Source organism: Ictidomys tridecemlineatus, chromosome 8 (genome assembly GCF_052094955.1).
Source record: "Ictidomys tridecemlineatus isolate mIctTri1 chromosome 8, mIctTri1.hap1, whole genome shotgun sequence".
NCBI classification, from domain to species: Eukaryota; Metazoa; Chordata; class Mammalia; order Rodentia; family Sciuridae; genus Ictidomys; species Ictidomys tridecemlineatus.
This window is the reverse complement of record NC_135484.1, coordinates 124,362,857-124,382,625: the sequence shown is the minus strand read 5'-3', so window position 1 is coordinate 124,382,625 and position 19,769 is coordinate 124,362,857. Positions and strand designations below refer to the sequence as shown.

The window sequence follows — 19,769 nt, the reverse complement described above, 5'->3', positions numbered from 1 at the left end:
TGGCAAATATTGATAGACATAATGCACATAAACATGATTACCTCTGGAGTGCACACTACACTTTAACAGCCTATGAAGATCCTGAAACCAAAACGTTTCAGAGGACTATTTACCCGCTGAGGCAAGAATCAGGGGGACTGTGTGACTTAGAGCGACTGGTATAAAAGGGTGTTTGGGGCAAAGTCTCAGGTCCCCATTTATGGCTTTCAGGGAGCCTGGGATGAGGACTCAGAGCACTGGGGATTCCCCTTCTCCCTAGTTGCACTTATCCTTCTCCCAGTCTAGGCCAGGTATTCTGCAGGGAGACTGCTGCTGCGGCCCCAGTTCTCACTTCCATTGGGTGTCGGGCTCCTAGAGAAGCCAATCACCTTCTCCATGGTTCAGTTTTAAAGTTCCCACCCACCGTCCTGGACTTAGAATCCACCAAGCTGCAGGATGGAAGTGATGGAGCCCCGAACCCTGTTCCTGCTGCTCTTGGGATACCTGGACCTGACAGAGACCTGGGCGGGTGCGTGCAGGATCGGGAGGGAAATGGCCTCTTGAGCCAGAGGAGCAACAGGATCGCCTGTCCTGTGAGCTTGCGGGACCCCGAGGAAGCCTAGGACGCCGCGACCATACCAGTATTGACCCAGACTCTCCCCGGCTTGGCGCGACTCTTCCTGACCCTCCTCCCCGCCCCTCAGCCCCTCCCTCCAGCATCCCACCGCCATCTTAGACCCTAGAGGCCGCTCCTCTCCGCCGGGTGTAGTCAACCTGGGACCCGGGTTGGATGCCCTGAGAAGGATCGCACAGGTCTGAGCACTCCCGCCCCCAGGCTCCCACTCCCTGAGGTATTTCGACACCTCGGTGTCCCGGCCACGGGGAAGCCTCGCTTCATCTCCGTGGGCTACGTGGACGACACGCAGTTCGTGCGCTTGGACAGCGTCGCCGAGAATCCCAGGGAGGAGCCGCGGGCGCCTTGGATAGAGCAGGAGGGGCCGGATTATTGGGTTAGGAACACACAGAAAGCCAAGAACGCCGCACAAATGGAACGAGTGAACTTGAATAACCTGCGCTGCCACTACGACCAGAGCGAGGGCGGTGAGTGTCCCCAGACCGAGTTGGAGGTCGCGACCCCTCCCGTCCCTCATGGTCGGTTCTCAGTCGTCGGGATTCCCTGGGCTACGGTTTACCCCAAGGCAGCGGGACCCGCGGAGACCCTTAGAAAGAGCCGGTGGGGACTGAGACAGAGTTTCCTTTACAGTTTTTTTTTTTTTTTGGCGGGGTGGGGGGACCTGCGAGGTGGGCAGGGTGGGGACTGGGCTGAATGGCAGAATGATGGGGCAGGCTCTCACACATTCCAGAGCTCTGGGGCCAGATGGGCGCCTCCTCCGAGGCTATGAGCGGTGAGCCTGTGATGGCAAGGATTACATCACCCTGAGTGAGGACCTGCGCTCCTGGACTGCAGCAGATGCTGCAGCTCAGATCAACCTGCGCAAGTGGGAGGCGGCTGGTGATGCAGAGCGCAGCAAGGCCTACCTGGAGGGCGCCTGTGTGGAGTGGTTCCTTAGATATCTGGAGATCGGGAAGGAGACACTGCAGCGGTTAGGTACGAAGGGCTGCGGGACACCTGCGCGATCTCCTGCAGATCTCTTCCCCCACTTCCCACGGGAGGGGAGGAAAATGACACCCACTCTTCCCTCTTGTCCAGAGAAAAGTGAGTGGGCCTGGATATCCAGGTGCTGTACTAGAGAGTAACTGAAGCCGGCTTTCTCTGAGGACATGTAGGGGATCTGGTCTCTCCCTGACTGGTGGGACAATAAATAACTGACCACAGTTCCCTGGCAGCAGTCTTGGCACCGGGGACACACTGTCTGGTCTGTTCCTGCATGGTGTCTTTGGAAGTATGACTCCAGATCTTCCACATCTCTCAGTCTCCATGCAGATCAGAACCTTAAGTCCCCGTCAGACACCAGAAGTGTCTTACACTGGTTTTCTCAGTCTGATTCTAGACCTTAAAAAAAAAAAAAAAAAAAAAAAAAAGGAGATTATACCAGATGCTGGAGGTCAGTAGCCTAGGAGTATGTAATGCAAAAATGTTTAAATTTCCATATTCTTCCTCTTAGACTCCCCCTCCCCAAAGACACATGTGACTCACCACCCTTAAGGACACATCACTCTGAGGTGTTGGGCTCTTAGCTTCTACCCTAAGAAGATCACTCTGAACTGGCATGAGGTGGAGAGGACCAGACCCAGGACATGGAACTTGTGGAGGCCAGTCTTGCAGGGGATGGAAACTTCCAGAAATGGGCAGCTGTGGAGGTAAAAACCTGCTGGAGAGAAGCAGAGATATACATGCCATGTGCATCATGAGGGGCTGCCTGCGCCTCTCATCCTGAGATGGGGTAAGGAGGGGATGAGGGCCCAGAGCCTGTTGTAAGGAAAGCAGGAGGCTTTCTGGAGACCCTCAATAGGGGGAGAACTGAGAGCTGGTGGTCAGGCTCCTCACCTAACTTTCCTTCCCTTCCCAGAGCCACCCTTTCAGCTCACCATCCCCATGATGGGAATTGTTACTGGCCTGGTCCTCCTTGGAGCTGTGGTTGCTTGTGTCTTATGGAAGAAGAAAAACACAGGTAGGAAAAGTGCAGGGCTGAATTTTTTGTCCTAATAGTGGTTTCGAGTACCTGGTAGAAAGTGTGCCTACCTTGTTAATTGGAAGTGATATCTACACATGTACTTACCCAGCCTAGATCCTTTTATATTTTTAAAGTTCTTAGAAAATAAAAGACAGTTTTATCCCCCTGGTTTTTGTGGTGATGGGGACCTGATTCCCAGCATTGAGAGGCCAGGGGAACTTCCGTGCTGAGTGCAGACCTCCAAGAGAGCAGTTGGCTCCATCTATCACTTCTCCTTTCTTCTGATGATCCTTCCCTACATCTGCAGTCACAGTTCTGGACACTTACACAGTGCCCAGGACTACGGGGCACCTCTCACACCTGTTTCCCACTTATTTTCTCACTTGATATTTCCTTTCCACAGAAGTGAAAAAAGGCACCTATGCTTCAGCTGCCTTAAGTATGATGAACAGTGATCCTTGAGACCTTTGGGGTAGTGTAGAGGGGAGCCATAGCAGAGCTGATCCATCCCATAATTCCACTAGCCACATCTCCTCTGGACCCTGACTAGGTTTTGTTTTTATTTTGCTCTGGCAATGACAGTATACAGGGTTCTAATGTGTCCCTCACCACTTAAAAAGTGAAACTTTGGAGGGCCTGAAGAGACAGAGGAGTTGGCACCTGAGTGTATAGGGTGTAAAGGGACTCTCTGGATTTCTGACATTCTGAGTGTTTATTGGGTTATTCAGTATGTTTCCATTTACAGTGACTGATATGAACTTGTTCATATTACTTTCTTTTACAGTGTAAGAGAGCTGCCTCTGTGCAACTGAGCAATAGAGAATTTGTTCCATTTTCTTGCTGCTCCCTACAGTGACTTCAAGAGGTCCTGACTTCTCCTTTAGCAACTGGCACCTAACTATACCTAAAGTCTGTATTCCTATCATAATAGTGTGAGAAAATGGGGAAACCAGCCCATTCCTGTGCATCAAGACCCCTACCCACACTGTCCTGTTCTATTCCTCAGTCGACTTTCCTATGTAGCAGATATGGGGCTGGGATGTCTCCATTCCTGATTTAGCTTTATGTTGCCCTGAGCGGCTGCTACCTTTGCTATTGAAAAACAGAATATGGATATTGGTTTGTATTTCAAATTTGTGTCATGAAATATAGTTGATGGGTTAATTAAAAGAAAGGAGTAGAGTTGGGGTTGTAGCTCAGTGGTAGAGCTCTTGCCTACCATGTATGAGGCACTGGGTGTGATTGATTCTCAGCACCACATAAAAATAAATTAAATTAAATTTAAAATGGAAAGGAATATTCCTAAAATTTCAGAGAGAAAATAAAACTAAAACCTTCCAGCATTCATCTGTTTGCTGTGCTGAGTCTGCTATAGGTGGGGACAGGAGAAGATTGAAAGAAGCTATGAGTGGACAAGGTGGCACCCAGTCTGTGCTCAGTCCATCCTGGGCTTTGATGTGGTCACTCCTCAGCTGCATCATCTTCCCTGCTTCTTAGTCCTGTCCCTTAAGTCAATAGCTGATGATCCCACCAGGACCTGTGATGACAGTAATTCAGATATCACCAGGGCTGGTCCTGTCTCCAGGACTATGGACAAGGGAGGGCATCACATGGATTAGCATTGGCTGAGACCTGAGTCTGGCCTTCTGCCTCTACCTTTTTTCATTTCTCAATTTCTATAGAGAATTATCCCTGTTTTTGTTAGTAAGTATGAGTTCTTGTCTCTTTCTCCTCTGAATGTATCTCACCTTTGACAGCAGCAGAAATCCTTTTTTCTATCATTGTCTCACAAAAACCAGTGTAGTTTCCTGGATTGTATTTTCCATCATTCCTCCATTATTTTTAAAGGGATCAGATTATGGGAAGAGAGGAAAGCTCTCATGACTCTCATCTTAGATAAATTCCTCTTAGGGTTCCATCTTCACTACTCAGCAGTTTAACTGCTCTGAGCTCTACTAATCCTAGCACTTGTTCCATTACAATTCCTAGATGGATAGAGTCTCATAGAGGTTTCTGTTTAGTTGGAAAATATGACTCATTAGTCAAGGATCATATTTCCTGAAGAAAAGAATGTACTTGAGTCCTGTGGAGTGCAGGGGGGGCTGGTGTAGAGAGAGGGAGGGCAGCACTTGTGAGAAAGGCCCAAATGCCTGAGACGTCAGTGTGAGAAGCCCTTGTGTTGCAGATGCCACAGCAGCATTTGTTATGAAACTCCATTAATAAAGAAAGTATCTCTAGAATGGGAAGGGCTGACACTGATCATTCATTCAGCTCTCATTTGTTGGATAATGACATATATTTTGTATCCAGGATACATTGGGGAACTGAAAACAAGCCAAAAGTGCCAACCTTGTGAAGCCTGTGTGTTAAGGTCTGTAAACAAGTCAAACCACTCCCTCTGGCATTTTGCCAAGCACCATCCAGACTTGATAACGAACTCTAACATTCCCTTGGCAAAATACCAGGTGTTATTTTGACTTGTTTACAGACCTTAACATTTCCCCCTTTTGTTTAATTTAAATAACAACCATAGTGGTTTTTACAGAAACACCATAAATAACCTGCTACAAACAGAAAGGGAGGATACAAAATGCCACAATACCAAGCCAATTGATGGCTCCATGCAAGAAGCCCTTGGAAAAATTATACCAGCAATATCACTGTTAGCAAAGATACCGAGTTACAATTTGTTGTAGATTACAGTTTGTTGTCTCAGTCCAGGTAAAGCAGTATCTCAACAGATTAACTCACAGTCCAGGTAAATCACAGTCCAGGTAAGTTCTGCAGGCAGCTAGCTTAAATCATAATCCAGGTAAGTTCTGCAGGCAGCTAGCTTGATCCGAAGTCTGTTTGTCAGCCAAAATCTCCTCCGGTTTTCAGCAACACTGGAAATTCTTCTACCTTCGTCTTTAGCAACACTGGGTTGAAGGCAGGAACTCCGGATGACTAAAGAAAATCCTGTAGCATTCCACTAAGAAAACAACCTTCTGAACAATTTAGTACATTATTCCGCCACTTGGAAATTCCTTGCTGCACTGGGACCGGCTCGCCCACGTGGCAACCGCCATTGTGCTGATTCACGAACCCTCTGGTAACGGTAACAAAAAGTATTTAGTAATAGCCTTTTGCTGCAACTTTTTTTCCTGATAATCCTTCTTCTGAACTTTCTTTTTTTTTCTGACTAGAGTTCCTGGGCTCTTATCAACACATGCCCTAATTGCTCTTGGTTCCATTGGGGTACCTTCTTCCCTTAGTAATTTACTTCTCACCCCTTCCATATTTTCATCACAAAGACAATACAACATTCCAAGACAAAACAAGACACAAACATACTGTATCAATCTTTTCCATTTTCTCCAAATGGCCATTTTTCCTCTCGCCCTGTCTGCCTAGGGACGAGCAGATTGCTCCCGTCCTATCTATGGACGGGCAGCTTTTTTTTTTCGTCACTTACCCCCGTGTGTCCCGGGGCTCCCCGTACGGGCCACCATCTGCCGAGGGGGGGGGGTGGGGGTGGGGTGACGAGCAACTTCTGTAGACTGATACAGCAGGAGTAGGAGCCCTTTATTGTAGGACAACAGAGGTATTTATACATTTTGCACAGCTTATTTTAATTAGCATAAACTAGATACATCAGTCAACCAATAAGGAATCTCCACACTTAATGGCTTGCTTTTGTTACTTCTCAAACCACTCCCTCTGGCATTTTGCCAGGCACCATCCAGACTTGTTTACAAACTCTAACATTCCCTTGGCAAAATACCAGGTGTTATTTTGACTTGTTTACAGATCTTAACACCTGTGTCTATAGGAAAGAGGAAGAGGATACATTCAAAGCACAGTAAATAAGGACAGTGTTCCTATCATCATAGTGTGAGAAAATGGGGAAACCAGCCCATTCCTGTGCATCATGTTAGGTGGTAAATGCTGCAGGGCAGGAGTCAGAGTGGAAGTGTGTGGAAAGGGAAGATGGCTTTTTTAGTATGGTGCTCAGCATGGGGCTTACTAGCTAGGTGATCTTTGAGGAAAGTTTTGAAGGACATGAAAACTTTTGTTATGTGGATGTTTTGGAGGAAGATCTTACTAGGAAGGAGGAAGTTGCAGTACAAATGCATCAGGACAGGGTCCTGTGTGTGTGTTCTGGGGAGAGCAAGGATCTGGATTGTCCTGAGCAGAGTCAGAGAAGAAGTACAGCCATAAGCACAGCCAGTCACTTAAGATCTGGAGGTTGACAAAAGGAATCTTGCATTGAGTGAGGCAGTTTGGAGCAAAGACAGAGATGGTGCATCTTTTCAAAATATCACTCCAACTACTGAGCTGAGAACTGAGTTGAGACTGGAAGACTAGCAAGGCAGCAGGGAAACTGTGGGGACCCTGTCAGTCCTATGCTGGAGATATCATCACCTCACCTGGAGTATAAGCAGGGGAAATTGTGGAAGTGATTGAAGGCTGCACATTTTTGAAGATGGAAGATGGACTTTACAGCACTTCCTAACGAACTTAACTGGAGTGTGAGAAAGAGGAAATAAGAACACCAAAAATTTGTGACACTATAATTAGAAAGATAAGAGTTGAGCTGAGGTGTTCAAACTGCTATACCAATAGCTGATGATCAGACTGTTCTCAGCAGACCCAAGGACTTGATGTAAATATGCATCTTTTGCTTGATTGGTGTCAGTCTGGGGCAAGGTGTGGTAGAGGTGTCCTTGCTCACTCTCACTTTCTATATGTGTCTTGTGAGTTGGTAACAAACATTTCAAAGTCTAAGGCTTAGCACTAAGTATACTTAGTACTCTTAGTACTCTTAGTACACTTTGAACTAGCATTACTCTAGACAGAATAGTATTTCAGCACCTTCCCTGGTGTTAGATCTACAGCAGGAAGGTATTAGTAATTCATGCTGATTCCATTTTCAGTAATGTAGTTTTAAGGCCACTTCATACGCTTAAATCAGTGGGGAAAAAAAAGACATAAAATGGAAGACTCACCCAAAAGTACAGAAGTAAGAGAACAATTCCTTATCTCAATATATTAATGTGGCCAGAAATTCATGTAGAAAATTGGCTCTTATTCCAAAGAATTTGTTCAATCTGGAAAAAGTTTTGATATTTCTTACATTCAAGATATATTCCTGTGTCAGTTTTCTATCAGTGTAACCTAATACCTCAGATAATTCAGTATAAAAAGGAAAGGTTGATTATGGCTCACAGTTTTGGAGGGTGAAGTCCATGACTGGCCCTGCCACTTCACACCTGTAATAAGGCAGCTCAGTGTGTTGGGAGCACTGGATAGGGCAAAACCCTGGCAAAACGCTCTGTTCCTGTCCAGAAGGCAAAGGAGAAGAAGAAGGGGCAGGTGTTTTAACAATGCCATTCTAGGGTACAATCCCCCGAAACCTCAGGAGGCCCCATCTCTGATCGATTTTATGGATTTTCTATAGCACAACCCAGGGTCCAAGCCTCTAGCACATGGGCTTTGGGAACACTTGGCAATCATAATAAATACATAAGTGATGATCCTCAGAGATAGTTTAAGTAAGGAGTATAATGGGAGACATTCTGGATTTCTGTTAAATAATATGGGAAACAAAAAGGTTTATATTCTCTGAGCAAGAAATAAAAATATTTTGTCTCTCAGTCCTAAATTATTTATATATTTACCATATGTTAAAAAAAAGTGAATAAACACAAATGTTTTGAGAATTCAAAATCACCACTATGCACACTGTTAGGTTTGTTGCCCTGATTGGCTTTCAAATTTTGGGCCAAATAACTTTAAAACTTGATTTTGTTTCATAGATGTCCTAGATTGACTCAAAATTTGAAGGTGTGTATAAAATAGGATTCCATATTCAACCAATGTATCAAACTATTTACACAATTCATTACAAAAGGATATTAGATGCTTAGAGCAGAAATCTGTAAGTACAAGTGGAAATGACAATAGGATCAAAAATAAGTAGAAACAAGAGATAGTAGAGTGGCTCATAGATGTCCATAAGTGAATTAGGAAACAAAAAGTTAGTATCATAACCAGTATTATATATAAAGAAAAATAAGACAACCTTGAAAATGCCCGTAGAAGTAGGAAACTAACAATGACATGGCTATTCTCCAAAGACACCAAATTTAGTTATTAGTAAAATCATAACAGTTCATTGAATCCTGCTTTGAGGCATAAAGGAGTAAAAAACACTAGAAATTCATAAAGGCATATGAAAAGATAGAAGGACATTTAGACTTTGGACAAGTCTTAGAGATTGCAATTGCAGAGAAAGAGAATGAAATAGGAGAGGCCTACAATTGTCCATCTTCCTTGCTGGATGCAGTTCACAGGGACACAGTGCAGGGAGGAAGAGCCCTATACAGCCCCAAAGGCTCAGGGAGGTGAGAAATTTGGAGAGATCACAACAGCAAGTATAGGCCAGATGAAGGCACATAGGGAAGGCTGCTGAAAATAACAGCACTGGAGGTCTAGAGGGCACCTCTCATGTCCTCAGTCCTTCAGTACACACATAAGAACACGATCCAAGGACAGGGAAAGACAGTCTAAAAGCACCAGAGGAAACAATGGTACCTAAGGATACACAGGGCCAGAAAAAGTGTTTGTTCTCACTGTCCATGCGAAAGCCTCATAGTCTGCTGGATTTTGAACACAGTATTCAGAAGAGTCTGTGACCCTATCAGTGAATAAGTGGCTTCAAAAAATAAAAATTACCAAGTATGTAATAAAAAGAAGAAAATGCAACACACCCACAGTAAAAAAAATACAGTTATTGTAAATGAATTACTCATGCTCAGAAGATTACATAAGAGTCATAAATGGTAGACAAAGTCCATCATGATAGCACAGCTTGTAATTTCAGCTACTCGGGAGATTGAGGTAGGAGGATTGCAAGTTCAAGTGCAGCCTGAGAAACTTAGCAAGACCCTGTCTGAGTATAAAATAAAAAGGTCTAGGGTTACAGTGCTCGCATAGCACGCACAAGGTCCTTGGTTTAATCCATAGTATCACAAAAATCAATCAATCATTAAATAAGAGAGGATATATAAAAGATTCCAATCAAATTTCCAAAGATGAAAGCATCTATGATGTGACGTGGGATTAATGATAAACCCTGCCTTGGAGAATAAAAGATCAGTTGTTGCAGGGACAGACAAGGCAAAGCACCAAAGAGAGCAGGAAACAGTTTTATTTGGCTGCAGTCAGGTTCAGAGGATACAGATTTTGCTGTAATCAATCAATCCCCTGAACCCTGAGTTTAGGTCATTTCAGAATTTTATACCCAGAGTGTAAGAGGAGGGGCTCAGAAGTTCACAGTCTGTAGAAGTTCACATAAAAACAGTTTTTTCTTTCACTGTTCTGGGCAAGTTAACCCGTCAAGGACAACACCTGAGAAGGGGAGAGCTTCTTCCCCCTTTCTTTCCTCCCACTGCCAGCTGATACCATGGAGCCCAACTGGGCTTTTATCTTAGAAATGAAGACATCTCTGAGAAGCTCAGCTCAAGGCCAGAGGCCTTGTTTACTTATTTCTACAAACTACTATACTGGATATGTGTTTGTGAAAAACTAGTAAGGGGGCATCCTGCACCTGCTGTGCTGATTTCTTCCTGGCCAGTGTCCAAGTAAGACAGGGCAATATGAAAATTGAAGTTTATCTACATTGAACTCTTTTGTAGGGACTCTATTGATGACAGTCCTAAAGTCAGCCATCTCCAGGTAAAGATTTCTGGAGAAGCCCAGTTAGGACTTTTTTTGTGGAGATAGTGAGTGCCATTACACAGTGAGCTTGAAAACAAAGAAATAGAAAATTTTCAAAATTACACAGAGTAATTCTTAGAATATATTCTTGGGTTTATAATACATTCAGATATAGATTTAAATACAACAGCACAAAAAAACAAAAAGGAAATATAAGTATTAAGAATCTCCATATCTTGCTGAAATTGTTAATATAATTTGAAGTAGTTTCTGAGACAGTATATCCTACCATAACCCACTAAAAAAAATAGTGACATTTAAAAAGAGAATTAACTATGAGAATTTCCATTACAGTACAAAATCAGGACTGCACTCCCACCACAGGCCACCACTCCCTCAGAGTGCACAGGCCTGGGGACAAGCCTGCCTCCAACTAGGACTCAAAGAGGGAGAACCTACTGCAATTTCAACAGACCAGGCTGTGGCTGCCTGGAGCCTGGGAGTCAGAGCTACCCAGCTGAGCCCTGGAGGTGTCTGGTTTCACAGGATGACAGCTGGAGAGACATTTGCTTCAAGATGAATTGTACCATGTTTTTGTCTGACTCATATCTAATTTAAATGACGTTCAGATGACAGTTTGGACATAAAATGTTAGAAATGATATTGGAATGAGTTAAGATTTTGGAAGTTTTGGATAGATGAATATGTTCTGCATGCAACAAAGGTGGACAGAGGAATAGTGACAAGAAAAAGGTCTCTTGTTGTGGTCAAAGACAAGATATACCCATAGTAGAAATTACCAACAAAAAAATAGGGATTATTCTTTGTAGAAACTGAGAAGCACAAAAATATGGGAGCAGAAGGTCAGGTTCAGGTCTCATCCTATTAACCCACTCCTAGTCCACAGTCCTAGAGACAGGACCATGATGATGCCTGAGTTCCTATCATCACAGGTCCTGGAGGGATGAGGTTCAACTGAAAGGACAAGGACTAAGGAGCAGGGGAGATGATCAAGCTGAGGAGTGACCACATCAAAGTCCTTGATGGACTAAGCCAAGACTCGGTGGCAACTTTCCCACCCTCAGCTCCATTCATCCTTACCTCATCTCTACCTGCAGCAGAGTCAGCACAGCAAACACGTGCATTCTTGAATGTTTCAGGTTTTTTTATACTTATTTATTTACTTTTTTAGAACGGGAATTGAAACCAGGGCACTGACCCCAGTCCTTTTTATATTTTACTTAGAGACAGGGACTCACTGAGTTGTGTAGGGCCTCACTAAGTTACTAAAGCTGGCTCTGAACTCGCTATCCTTCTGCCTCAGCCTCCTGAGCTGTTGGGATTACAGGCATGGACAACTATGCCCAGTTCACGTTTTCTTTTCTCTTAGAAACATTAGGAATTTTTCTTAAATTTAATTAACCAATTGACCATATATCCTGTCCCAAATTTGAAATACAAATCAATATCTACATTCTGTTTTTCAGTAGGGAAGGGAAAGCTACAGTTCAGGGCAACATATAGCTAAATCAGGAATGGAGACATCCCAGACCCACATGCTACACAGGAAAACTGACTGGTCAGAGAACCTGGTCAGAGAACAGGACAGTGTGGGGAGGGGTCTGTGTGCTCCAGCATGGTCTCTTCTCTCTATTTCCTCACATTATGCTGAAAGGAGCACAGACATTAGACATAGTTAGATGCCAGTTGCACAAAGAGAAGTCAGGACTCCTTGAATTCCCAGTAGGGAACTGGAAAAAAACAGAAAAAAAAAAAAAATCCTGTATTGCTTGCTCAGTGACACAGAAAGTAACTATCTCAGACTGTAAAAGAAAGTATTATGAACAAATTCAGGTTAGTCAATAAGTGGAGACCCTCTGAACAATCCATTACACACTCAAAATTTCTAAATCCTATAACCCAGGAATCTCCTTATACCCCAACCCCTCTTCCTCTTCAGGCCTTCTAAGGTAGCTGCAAGCCTAGGGAGACCCAGGACTCCTTAGTTTGCACAGGAATGAGATTTCAGGCCTTCTGTGTTCAGACACGTGGCCACACGGGGGCGCCGTTGCACTGCCTTCCGAGGCTGCCAGAGCAGCTCTGGAGAGACCCAGCTTGTAGAAGGGCAGACAGAGATGGCTGATCTAGAGCCAGTGCATGGATGTGGGGATGAAGATGCTTCTAAGTTGTCTTTAAGGGCACAGGAGTTATAGGACGCTCCTACTAGGAATCACACCAATTTCTCAGATCTTCCCTCCAAAAGCCCTTTCTCCAGTTTCTGGATAATAACCTGGAAAACTGAAAGAAGTCAATATATATTCTACAAGCGGTTCCTTTCCCAACTATTCTTTTTTAAACACAGACTTTAGCGAGGCATGGTGCTGCATGCTTGTAATGACAGCTACTCTAGAGGCTGAAGTGGGAGTATTCCAAGTTTGAGCCCAGCCTGGGGAAGTTAGCAAGACCCTGTATCAAAATAAAAGGAAAAGGACTGGGGATATAAATCAGTGGTAGGGTCCCCTGGGTGCAATACCCCATACCATCAAAATATACTTTATTCTTGAATAATACCTTTAGATTTAGAAAAAGATAAAAGTAACACAGGGTTCCTGTGGATCACATACTCTTTTCCCAACTGTTAACATCTTACTTATAATCATGCACGTCACACTATTAAAGCAATATTGATAAATTATTATTCAACAGCATGTTTTATTTGGATTTCATTAGCTTTTATTGATGACCCTCTTCTGTTCCAGAATGTCATCCAGGACACCACACTGCATTTAGTTGCAATCTTGTCTCCTTAAGGCTCCTCTGGTATGACACTTTCTCAGATTTTCTTTTCTTTTGATGATCTTCATATTTTTGAGGAGTGCTGCTCAGGAATATAGCAGAATGATCCCTGATTTGAGTTGGGTTGGCTGGGTTGTGTATTTGAGGAGACCACAGAAATGAAATGCTACTCAATACAGCATGTGGACTATAGATGCATGTGGACTATAGATGCTGAGACAATTTCTTGAGATTTTAAAATCATTCCTTTCTCTCAATTATTCTAGAATTCACATTTTTCAGTTGTTGAAAATCCTTCACTGATAGCCTGTGCTCTTATAGTTCTTCTGTCTTCCTTACAATTACTTTTCTAATGATACTACTTTTTTTTTTCCTGGTACTATTTTAATTGTCCAAATCATGTATATAATTATTCATTTCTGTGACCAGTTCTAAATTCTAAGAACTTCTTTTTGTTTTCTTTCTGGAAATACTTGTGCACGATTCCATTACCTGTTCACAAATACTATATCTTTTTACATGTTTTAGCAATTACTGAGAGTAGTGACAGTGAATCAAACAAAAAAGTTGGGACCAGTTGGGATCTCTCCACAGTTTATTCAGAGTAGTGGTTCTCAAAGTGTGATCTGTGGAACCCTTGAGGTGTTCAGACTATTGCATAGGATTCATATGATTAAAAATATTTTTATAATATCACTAAAACATTATTTACACCAAAGTAAAATTTGCCAAAGTGTAATCTCTGGCAAACTGCAATAGTAGTTATTGTATTCTTGAGCACCTTGTAACAGCAGAAAGGAAAATATGCCAGTTCACTCAAACATGTTTGGGCTTGAGTAGACCACAGAGATGAAATGCCACTCAATACAGCATGTTAAAAATCATTAACTGTATTAAGTTGCCATTCCAGAATTCACATTATAAAACCACTTAGCTAATAGAATGGGAAGTACACATGAATCATTTCTGCTGCATTAGAAAGTACAGTGTTTGTGTCAACAAAAGTCATGTGGAGAGTTGTACCAATAGCCCCATTTTTTGGAATACCATTCCTGCTTAAAGGAGGGACAGAGAAACTATTCTTCAGACTTCAATATTTGGCCAACATTCTAAAAAATGAACTGAGTATGTCCCTTCGAGATAATCCACAGACAGCAATTTCAATGATAAAATGTATGCCCTGAAGAGAAAATCACAATTTAGGAGAAACTGTATCCACCACTATCATCCCCACAGATTCCCAAGTACTTACTATCTGGTGAAATCTGTGGAAATATCAACATATAACCTCTTGATTTATTTGCATTTAAATAACACTAGGAGGTCTATAAAACTTGGTCAAACAGTGCATGGCTTTAAAAAATATGCATTTGCACAAAATCCATTTGATGTGCAAGACATGCTCATTGTGCAAGACTTAAATGCAAGAGAATATGAACTATTCAGTAATAATGTTTCAGGGTCCCTATGGCAAAAAATCTTTAAGTAGCTAGTTTTAGTGTAGTATCAAAGACAAATAATCACAGTTTTTGAAAACATTAATAAAAACATGCTTCCTACATGTTTCTGTGAGGCTGCATTTTTGGTTTCAACCAAAATCACAGATTAAATAAACAGAACTTTCAAAATTGTAAACAGTAAAATGATCCAGTCTTCTGCTTAAATTTTTTTGATTTCTCTTTGAAAGTATTGTTTCTGTTAACGTGTAATTAGTTATTTATACTCAAAAGAATAAAATTTCTTTAAAATAGAATTAATTTCTAATAGGGCAAATATTGATAGACATAATCCACAGAAACATGATTACCTCTGGAGTGCACACTACTTTCTAAGGCATATAAAGACCCTGAACCCAAAACGTTTGAGAACTGCTGATTTCTTGAGGCAGAAATTAAGGAATGATGTGACAAAGAAAGATTAGTATAAAGGAATGTTCAGGGCAAAGTCCCAGCCATGGCTGTGGGTCTCAGGGTCTAGAAATGGCTCTGGGGAATTGGCACAAAGCACTGGGGATTTCCTATCTCCGTGGAGTTTCATTTATCCTTCTCCCAACTGGGTCAGGTCTTTCTGCCCCGACACCCCTGACCCGGCCCCAGTTCTTGCTCCAATTGCATGTCCTGCTTCTAGAGAAGCCAAACAGCGTCACCGCGGTTCGGGTTTTAACGTCCCCACCCCCAAACCCGCGGGGATTCAGAATCTCTACAGAACCGCAGAATGAGGGTGATGGCGCCAGAACGCTGCTCCTGCAGCTGTCGGAGGCTCTGGCCCTGACAGAGACTTGGGCGGGTGAGTGCGGAGCGGGGAGGGAACTGGCCTCTGCGCGGGAGAAGCCAGGGGACCATCTTGTGAACTCACAGGACCAGGGAAAGCCGCGTCTCTGCTGCCTCCCTCCCAGCGCGGCTCTTCTTGAACCTCCACTCCCGCCCCTAAGTCCTGCCCTCCCACAGCGTCCCGTGTCCCACCGCCCCCTTTGCATATCTCAATCCCACTCCTCTCCTCCTTCCACCTGGGACCTGGGGTCAACGACCCGCAGGAGAGTGCGCAGGTCTCAGCCGCTCCCGCCCCGGAGGCTCCCACTCTTTGAGCTACTTGGAGATCTCCGTGTCCCGACCGGACCGCGGGGAGTCCCGGTACTTGGAGGTGGGCTACGTGGGCGACTCGCAGTTCGTGCGCTTCGACAGCGACGCCACGACACCGAAGATGGAGCCGCGGGCGCCATGGATAGAGCTGGAGGGGCCGAAGTATTGGGAGGAGGAGACACAGAGAGCCCAGAGCTACGTGTAGAGCTACCAAGTGAACCTGATCACCCTGCTAGCCTACTACAACCAGAGCAAGGGTGGTGAGTGACCCCAGGCCCGCTTAGGAGGTCTCAATCCCTGAGGCCCCTCACGGGGACCTCTTCTGGGATTCACCAGGCCAGTTCGCCCCTAGGCTGAGAGACCCGCGGAGACACTCCACCCAGAAAGCGCCCTGGAACTGTGACGGGTTTCTTTCTGGTTTAGGGGAAGCAACCCTTCGGGTGGGTGGGCGGGGCTGGGACGCTGCTGACCACAGGGCGGGGACAGGCTCTCACAGCATCCGGAGGCTGTATGGCTGCGAAGTGGAGACCAGGGGATGCCTCCTCCGCGGGTTCAGTCAGATAGCCTATGATGGCTCTGATTACATCTCTCTGAACCACGACCTGCGCTCCTGGATCACGGCGAACGTGGCGGCTCAGATCACCCAGTGCAAGTGGGAGGCGACAGGTTTTGTGGAGGGCTATAGGGTCTACCTGGAGGGCACTTGTGTGGAGTAGATCACCAGATATCTGAAGAATGGGAACAAGGACCTGCAGCGAGTAGGACAACTGCTTGATCTCCTGTAGATCTCTCAGCCAGCTTTCTGAAAGGAGGGGAGGAGAATGGCACTCACTTAGAACATGGCCTTGTTCCTCCTCCAGAGGGAAATGAGGGGCCCTTGATTCCCAGGTGCTGTACTGGACAGGAACTGAAGGCCGTTTTTTCTCAGGACAAGTAAGGGATCCAGTCTCTCCCTGGCTGGTGGGAAAGGCAATAAATAACTCATCACAGTTCCCTGGCAGCAGCCTTGGCATCACCAAGGGACTTTCTATCAGGTGTTTGTCTCAGCTCCAGCTTAGGGTGTTTGGAGGTCTGACTCCAGCTTTTCCACATCTCTCATCCTCTATCTAGATCAGAACCTGAGGTCCTGCTCAGACACCTGAAGCCTCTTACACTGGGTTGTCTCAACCCCCTTCTAGAACTTTCTGAGGTATAGGAGATTATGCCAGAAATCCGGGTCCAGGCTTCTGTTTAGGTTTTGTGCTCCCTCCACCAATCCAATCCTGTTGTCATTTCTGGGTGGACACGCTGAGTGCTGCTTCAGTAGCCCAGGACAGGTAATGCAATAATGTCTGAATTTCTGAGTTCTTCCTCTCAGACTCTCCAAAGACACATCTGACTCACCACACTAGCCTTGAAGGGGATGCCGCTCTTAGGTGCTGGGCTCTGGGATTCTATCCTAAGGAGATCACCCTGACTTGGCAGAGGGATGGGGAGGACCAGACCCAGGACATGGAACTTGTGGAGAAAAGGCCTTCAGGGGATGGAAACTTCCAGAATTGGGCAGCTGTGGTGGTGCCTGCTGGAGAGGAGCAGAGATAACCATGCCATGTGCACCATGAGGGGCTGCCTGAGCCCCTCACCCTGAGATGGGGTAAGGAGGGGGTGAGGGCACAGAGCCTGTTGTCAGGAAGCAAGCAGGAGGCTTTCTGGAGACCCTCAGCAGGGTAGGGACTGACAGCTGGGGATCAGGGCCCATCACCTGACTTCCCTTCCTCTCCCAGAGCCACCCTCTCAGCCCATCATCCCCATCATGGGGATTGTTGCTGGTGTGGTTCTCCTTGGAGCTGTTGTCACTGGAGCTATGGTTGCTTTTGTCATGTGGAAGAAGAAAAACACTGGTAGGGAAAGTGCACGATCTGAATTTTTGTTCCACTGGTGGTTTCAAGTATGTTTCAAGTAGAAATGTGCCCTGCCTTGGTAATGGGAAGAAATATCTACATAAACATGCCTGCCCAACCTGGACCCTCTTTACTCTTTGTAAAACACATAGAAAATTAAGGACAGTTTTATCCTTCTGATAAAATTGAAGGGGACTTGATTCTCAGCATTTAGAGGCTAGATGGGAATTTCCCTGCTGAGGACAGAACTCCAGGACAGCCATTGTTCCATTCCTATGCACCTTCTTTCTTCTTGTCTCCTGATTCTTCCCTGCATCTGGAAGGGAATGGAATCATCACAGTTCTAGAATCTTCCACAAAGTCCAGGACTAGGGGATACCTCTAAGACCTGTCTCCAACCCATTCTCTCACAGGATACTTTCTTCTCACAGGTGGAAAAGGATGGACATAACACTCCAGCTGCCTGAAGGATAAAGAACAGTGATCCCTGAGACTTTTGAGGTAGTTAGAGGGGAGCTGATCCATGCCATAATTCCTCCACTCTCCATATCTCCTATGGGCTCTGACCAGGTTCTGTTTTTGTTCTGCCCAGGAAATGACAGTACCAGGGCTCTGATATGACTCTCACTGCTTGAAAAGGTGAGATCCTTAGAAGGCCTGAAGAGGAAGAGGGGTTGGAGCATAAGGAGATTCCTGGGTTATAGGATTTAGAAATTTTGAGTGTGTAATGGATTGTTCAGAGGGTCTCCACTTATTGACTAATATGAATTTGTTCATAATACTTTCTTTTACAGTTTGAGATAGTTACTTTCTGTGTCACTGAGCAGGCAATACAGGTTTTTTTTTTTTTTTTTTTTTCTGTTTTCTTCCAGTTCCCTACTGGGAATTCAAGGAGTCCTGACTTCTCTTTGTGCAACTGGCATCTAACTATATCTAATGTCTGTGCTCCTCTCAGAATAATGTGAAGGAAGTAGAGAGAAGAGACCCTCCTGGAACACACAGACCCCTCCCCACACTGTCCTGTTCTCTGACCAGGTTCTCTGACCAGTCAGTTTTCCTGTATAGCATGTGGGTCTGGGATGTCTCCATTCCTGATTTAGCCATATGTTGCCCTGAACTGTAGTTTTCCCTTCCCTATTGAAAAACAGAATGTAGATATTGATTTGTATTTCAAATTTGGGACAGGATATATGGTCAATTGGTTAATTAAATTTAAGAAAAAAATCCTAAAGTTTCTAAGAGAAAAGAAAACCTGAACTGGGCATAGTTGTCCCATGCCTGTAATCCCAGCAGCTCAGGAGGCTGAGGCAGAAGGATAGCGAGTTCAGAGCCAGCTTTAGCAACTTAATGAGGTCCTACACAACTCAGTGAGTCCCTGTCTCTAAGTAAAATAAAAAAAAGGACTGGGGTCAGTGCCCTGGTTTCAATTCCCTGTACTAAAAATGTAAATAAAAAATATAATAAAACCTGAAACATTCAAGAATGCATGTGTTTGCTGTGCTGACTCTGCTGCAGGTAGAGACGAGGTAAGGACGAAAGGAGCTGAGAGTGGGAAAGTTGCCACCAAGACTTGGCTTAGTCCATCAAGGACTTTGATGTGGTCACTCCTCAGTTTGATTATCTCCCCTGCTTCTTAGTCCTTGTCCTTCCAGTTGAACCTCATCCCATCAGGACCTGTGATGACAGGAACTCAGGCATCATCATGGTACTGTCTCTAGGACTGTGGGCTGGGAGTGGGTTAATATAAGGTGAGACCTGAGCCTGACCTTCTGCTCCCATATTTTTGTGCTTCTCAGTTTCTACAGAGAATTATCCCTGTTTTTTGTTAGTAATTTCTACTATGCGTGTCTCTTGTCTTTGATCACAAGAAGAAATCTTTTTTCTTGTCATTATTCTGCAAAACCCACAGTGGTTCCTGGATTGTATTTTCCATCATTTCTCTCATATTTTTAAGGAATCAGATTAAGGAAATAGCAGAGAGGAAGGATCTCATGTATTTTTCACTTTAGACAAATCCCTCTTAGGGTTCTACCTTCTCTACTCAGCACTTTTACTGCCCTGAGTTCTACTAATCCTGATTTTACAGATTTCTGGATTGATCAAATAGAGATCAATAGATGTTTAGTTGAGAAATATGATCCATTAGTCAAGGATCATTTTTTTTAAGATCAAAATGTACTTAGCTGCCATGGGGTGCA

General features: G+C 44.4%; 1 protein-coding gene across 10 annotated transcripts; it reads left to right on the top strand.

Annotated features, from left to right (window-relative positions):
* The first annotated feature begins 345 nt into the window (after positions 1 to 345).
* On the top strand, positions 346 to 19,054 carry LOC120888988 (uncharacterized). 10 transcript variants are annotated; one of them, XR_013425324.1, is made up of 9 exons: positions 1,355 to 1,588; positions 2,106 to 2,301; positions 2,511 to 2,612; positions 10,671 to 15,398; positions 15,794 to 15,951; positions 17,049 to 17,324; positions 17,455 to 18,072; positions 18,164 to 18,210; positions 18,444 to 19,054. XR_013425324.1 is itself a non-coding variant. In XM_078020405.1 (9 exons), exons 4-5 carry the CDS (start codon positions 15,092 to 15,094, stop codon positions 15,894 to 15,896), a joined length of 558 nt encoding a protein of 185 aa, XP_077876531.1. In that variant the 5' UTR covers positions 1,355 to 1,588; positions 2,106 to 2,301; positions 2,511 to 2,612; positions 10,671 to 15,091; the 3' UTR covers positions 15,897 to 15,951; positions 17,049 to 17,324; positions 17,455 to 18,072; positions 18,164 to 18,210; positions 18,444 to 19,054. The 10 variants fall into 10 exon arrangements, 8 of the variants coding, with proteins under 8 accessions (XP_077876527.1, XP_077876531.1, XP_077876532.1 ...); XM_078020405.1 differs by having other exon boundaries at positions 15,646 to 15,951; XM_078020406.1 differs by lacking the exon at positions 17,049 to 17,324 and having other exon boundaries at positions 15,646 to 15,951; positions 18,003 to 18,072.
* The last annotated feature ends 715 nt before the right edge of the window (positions 19,055 to 19,769 follow it).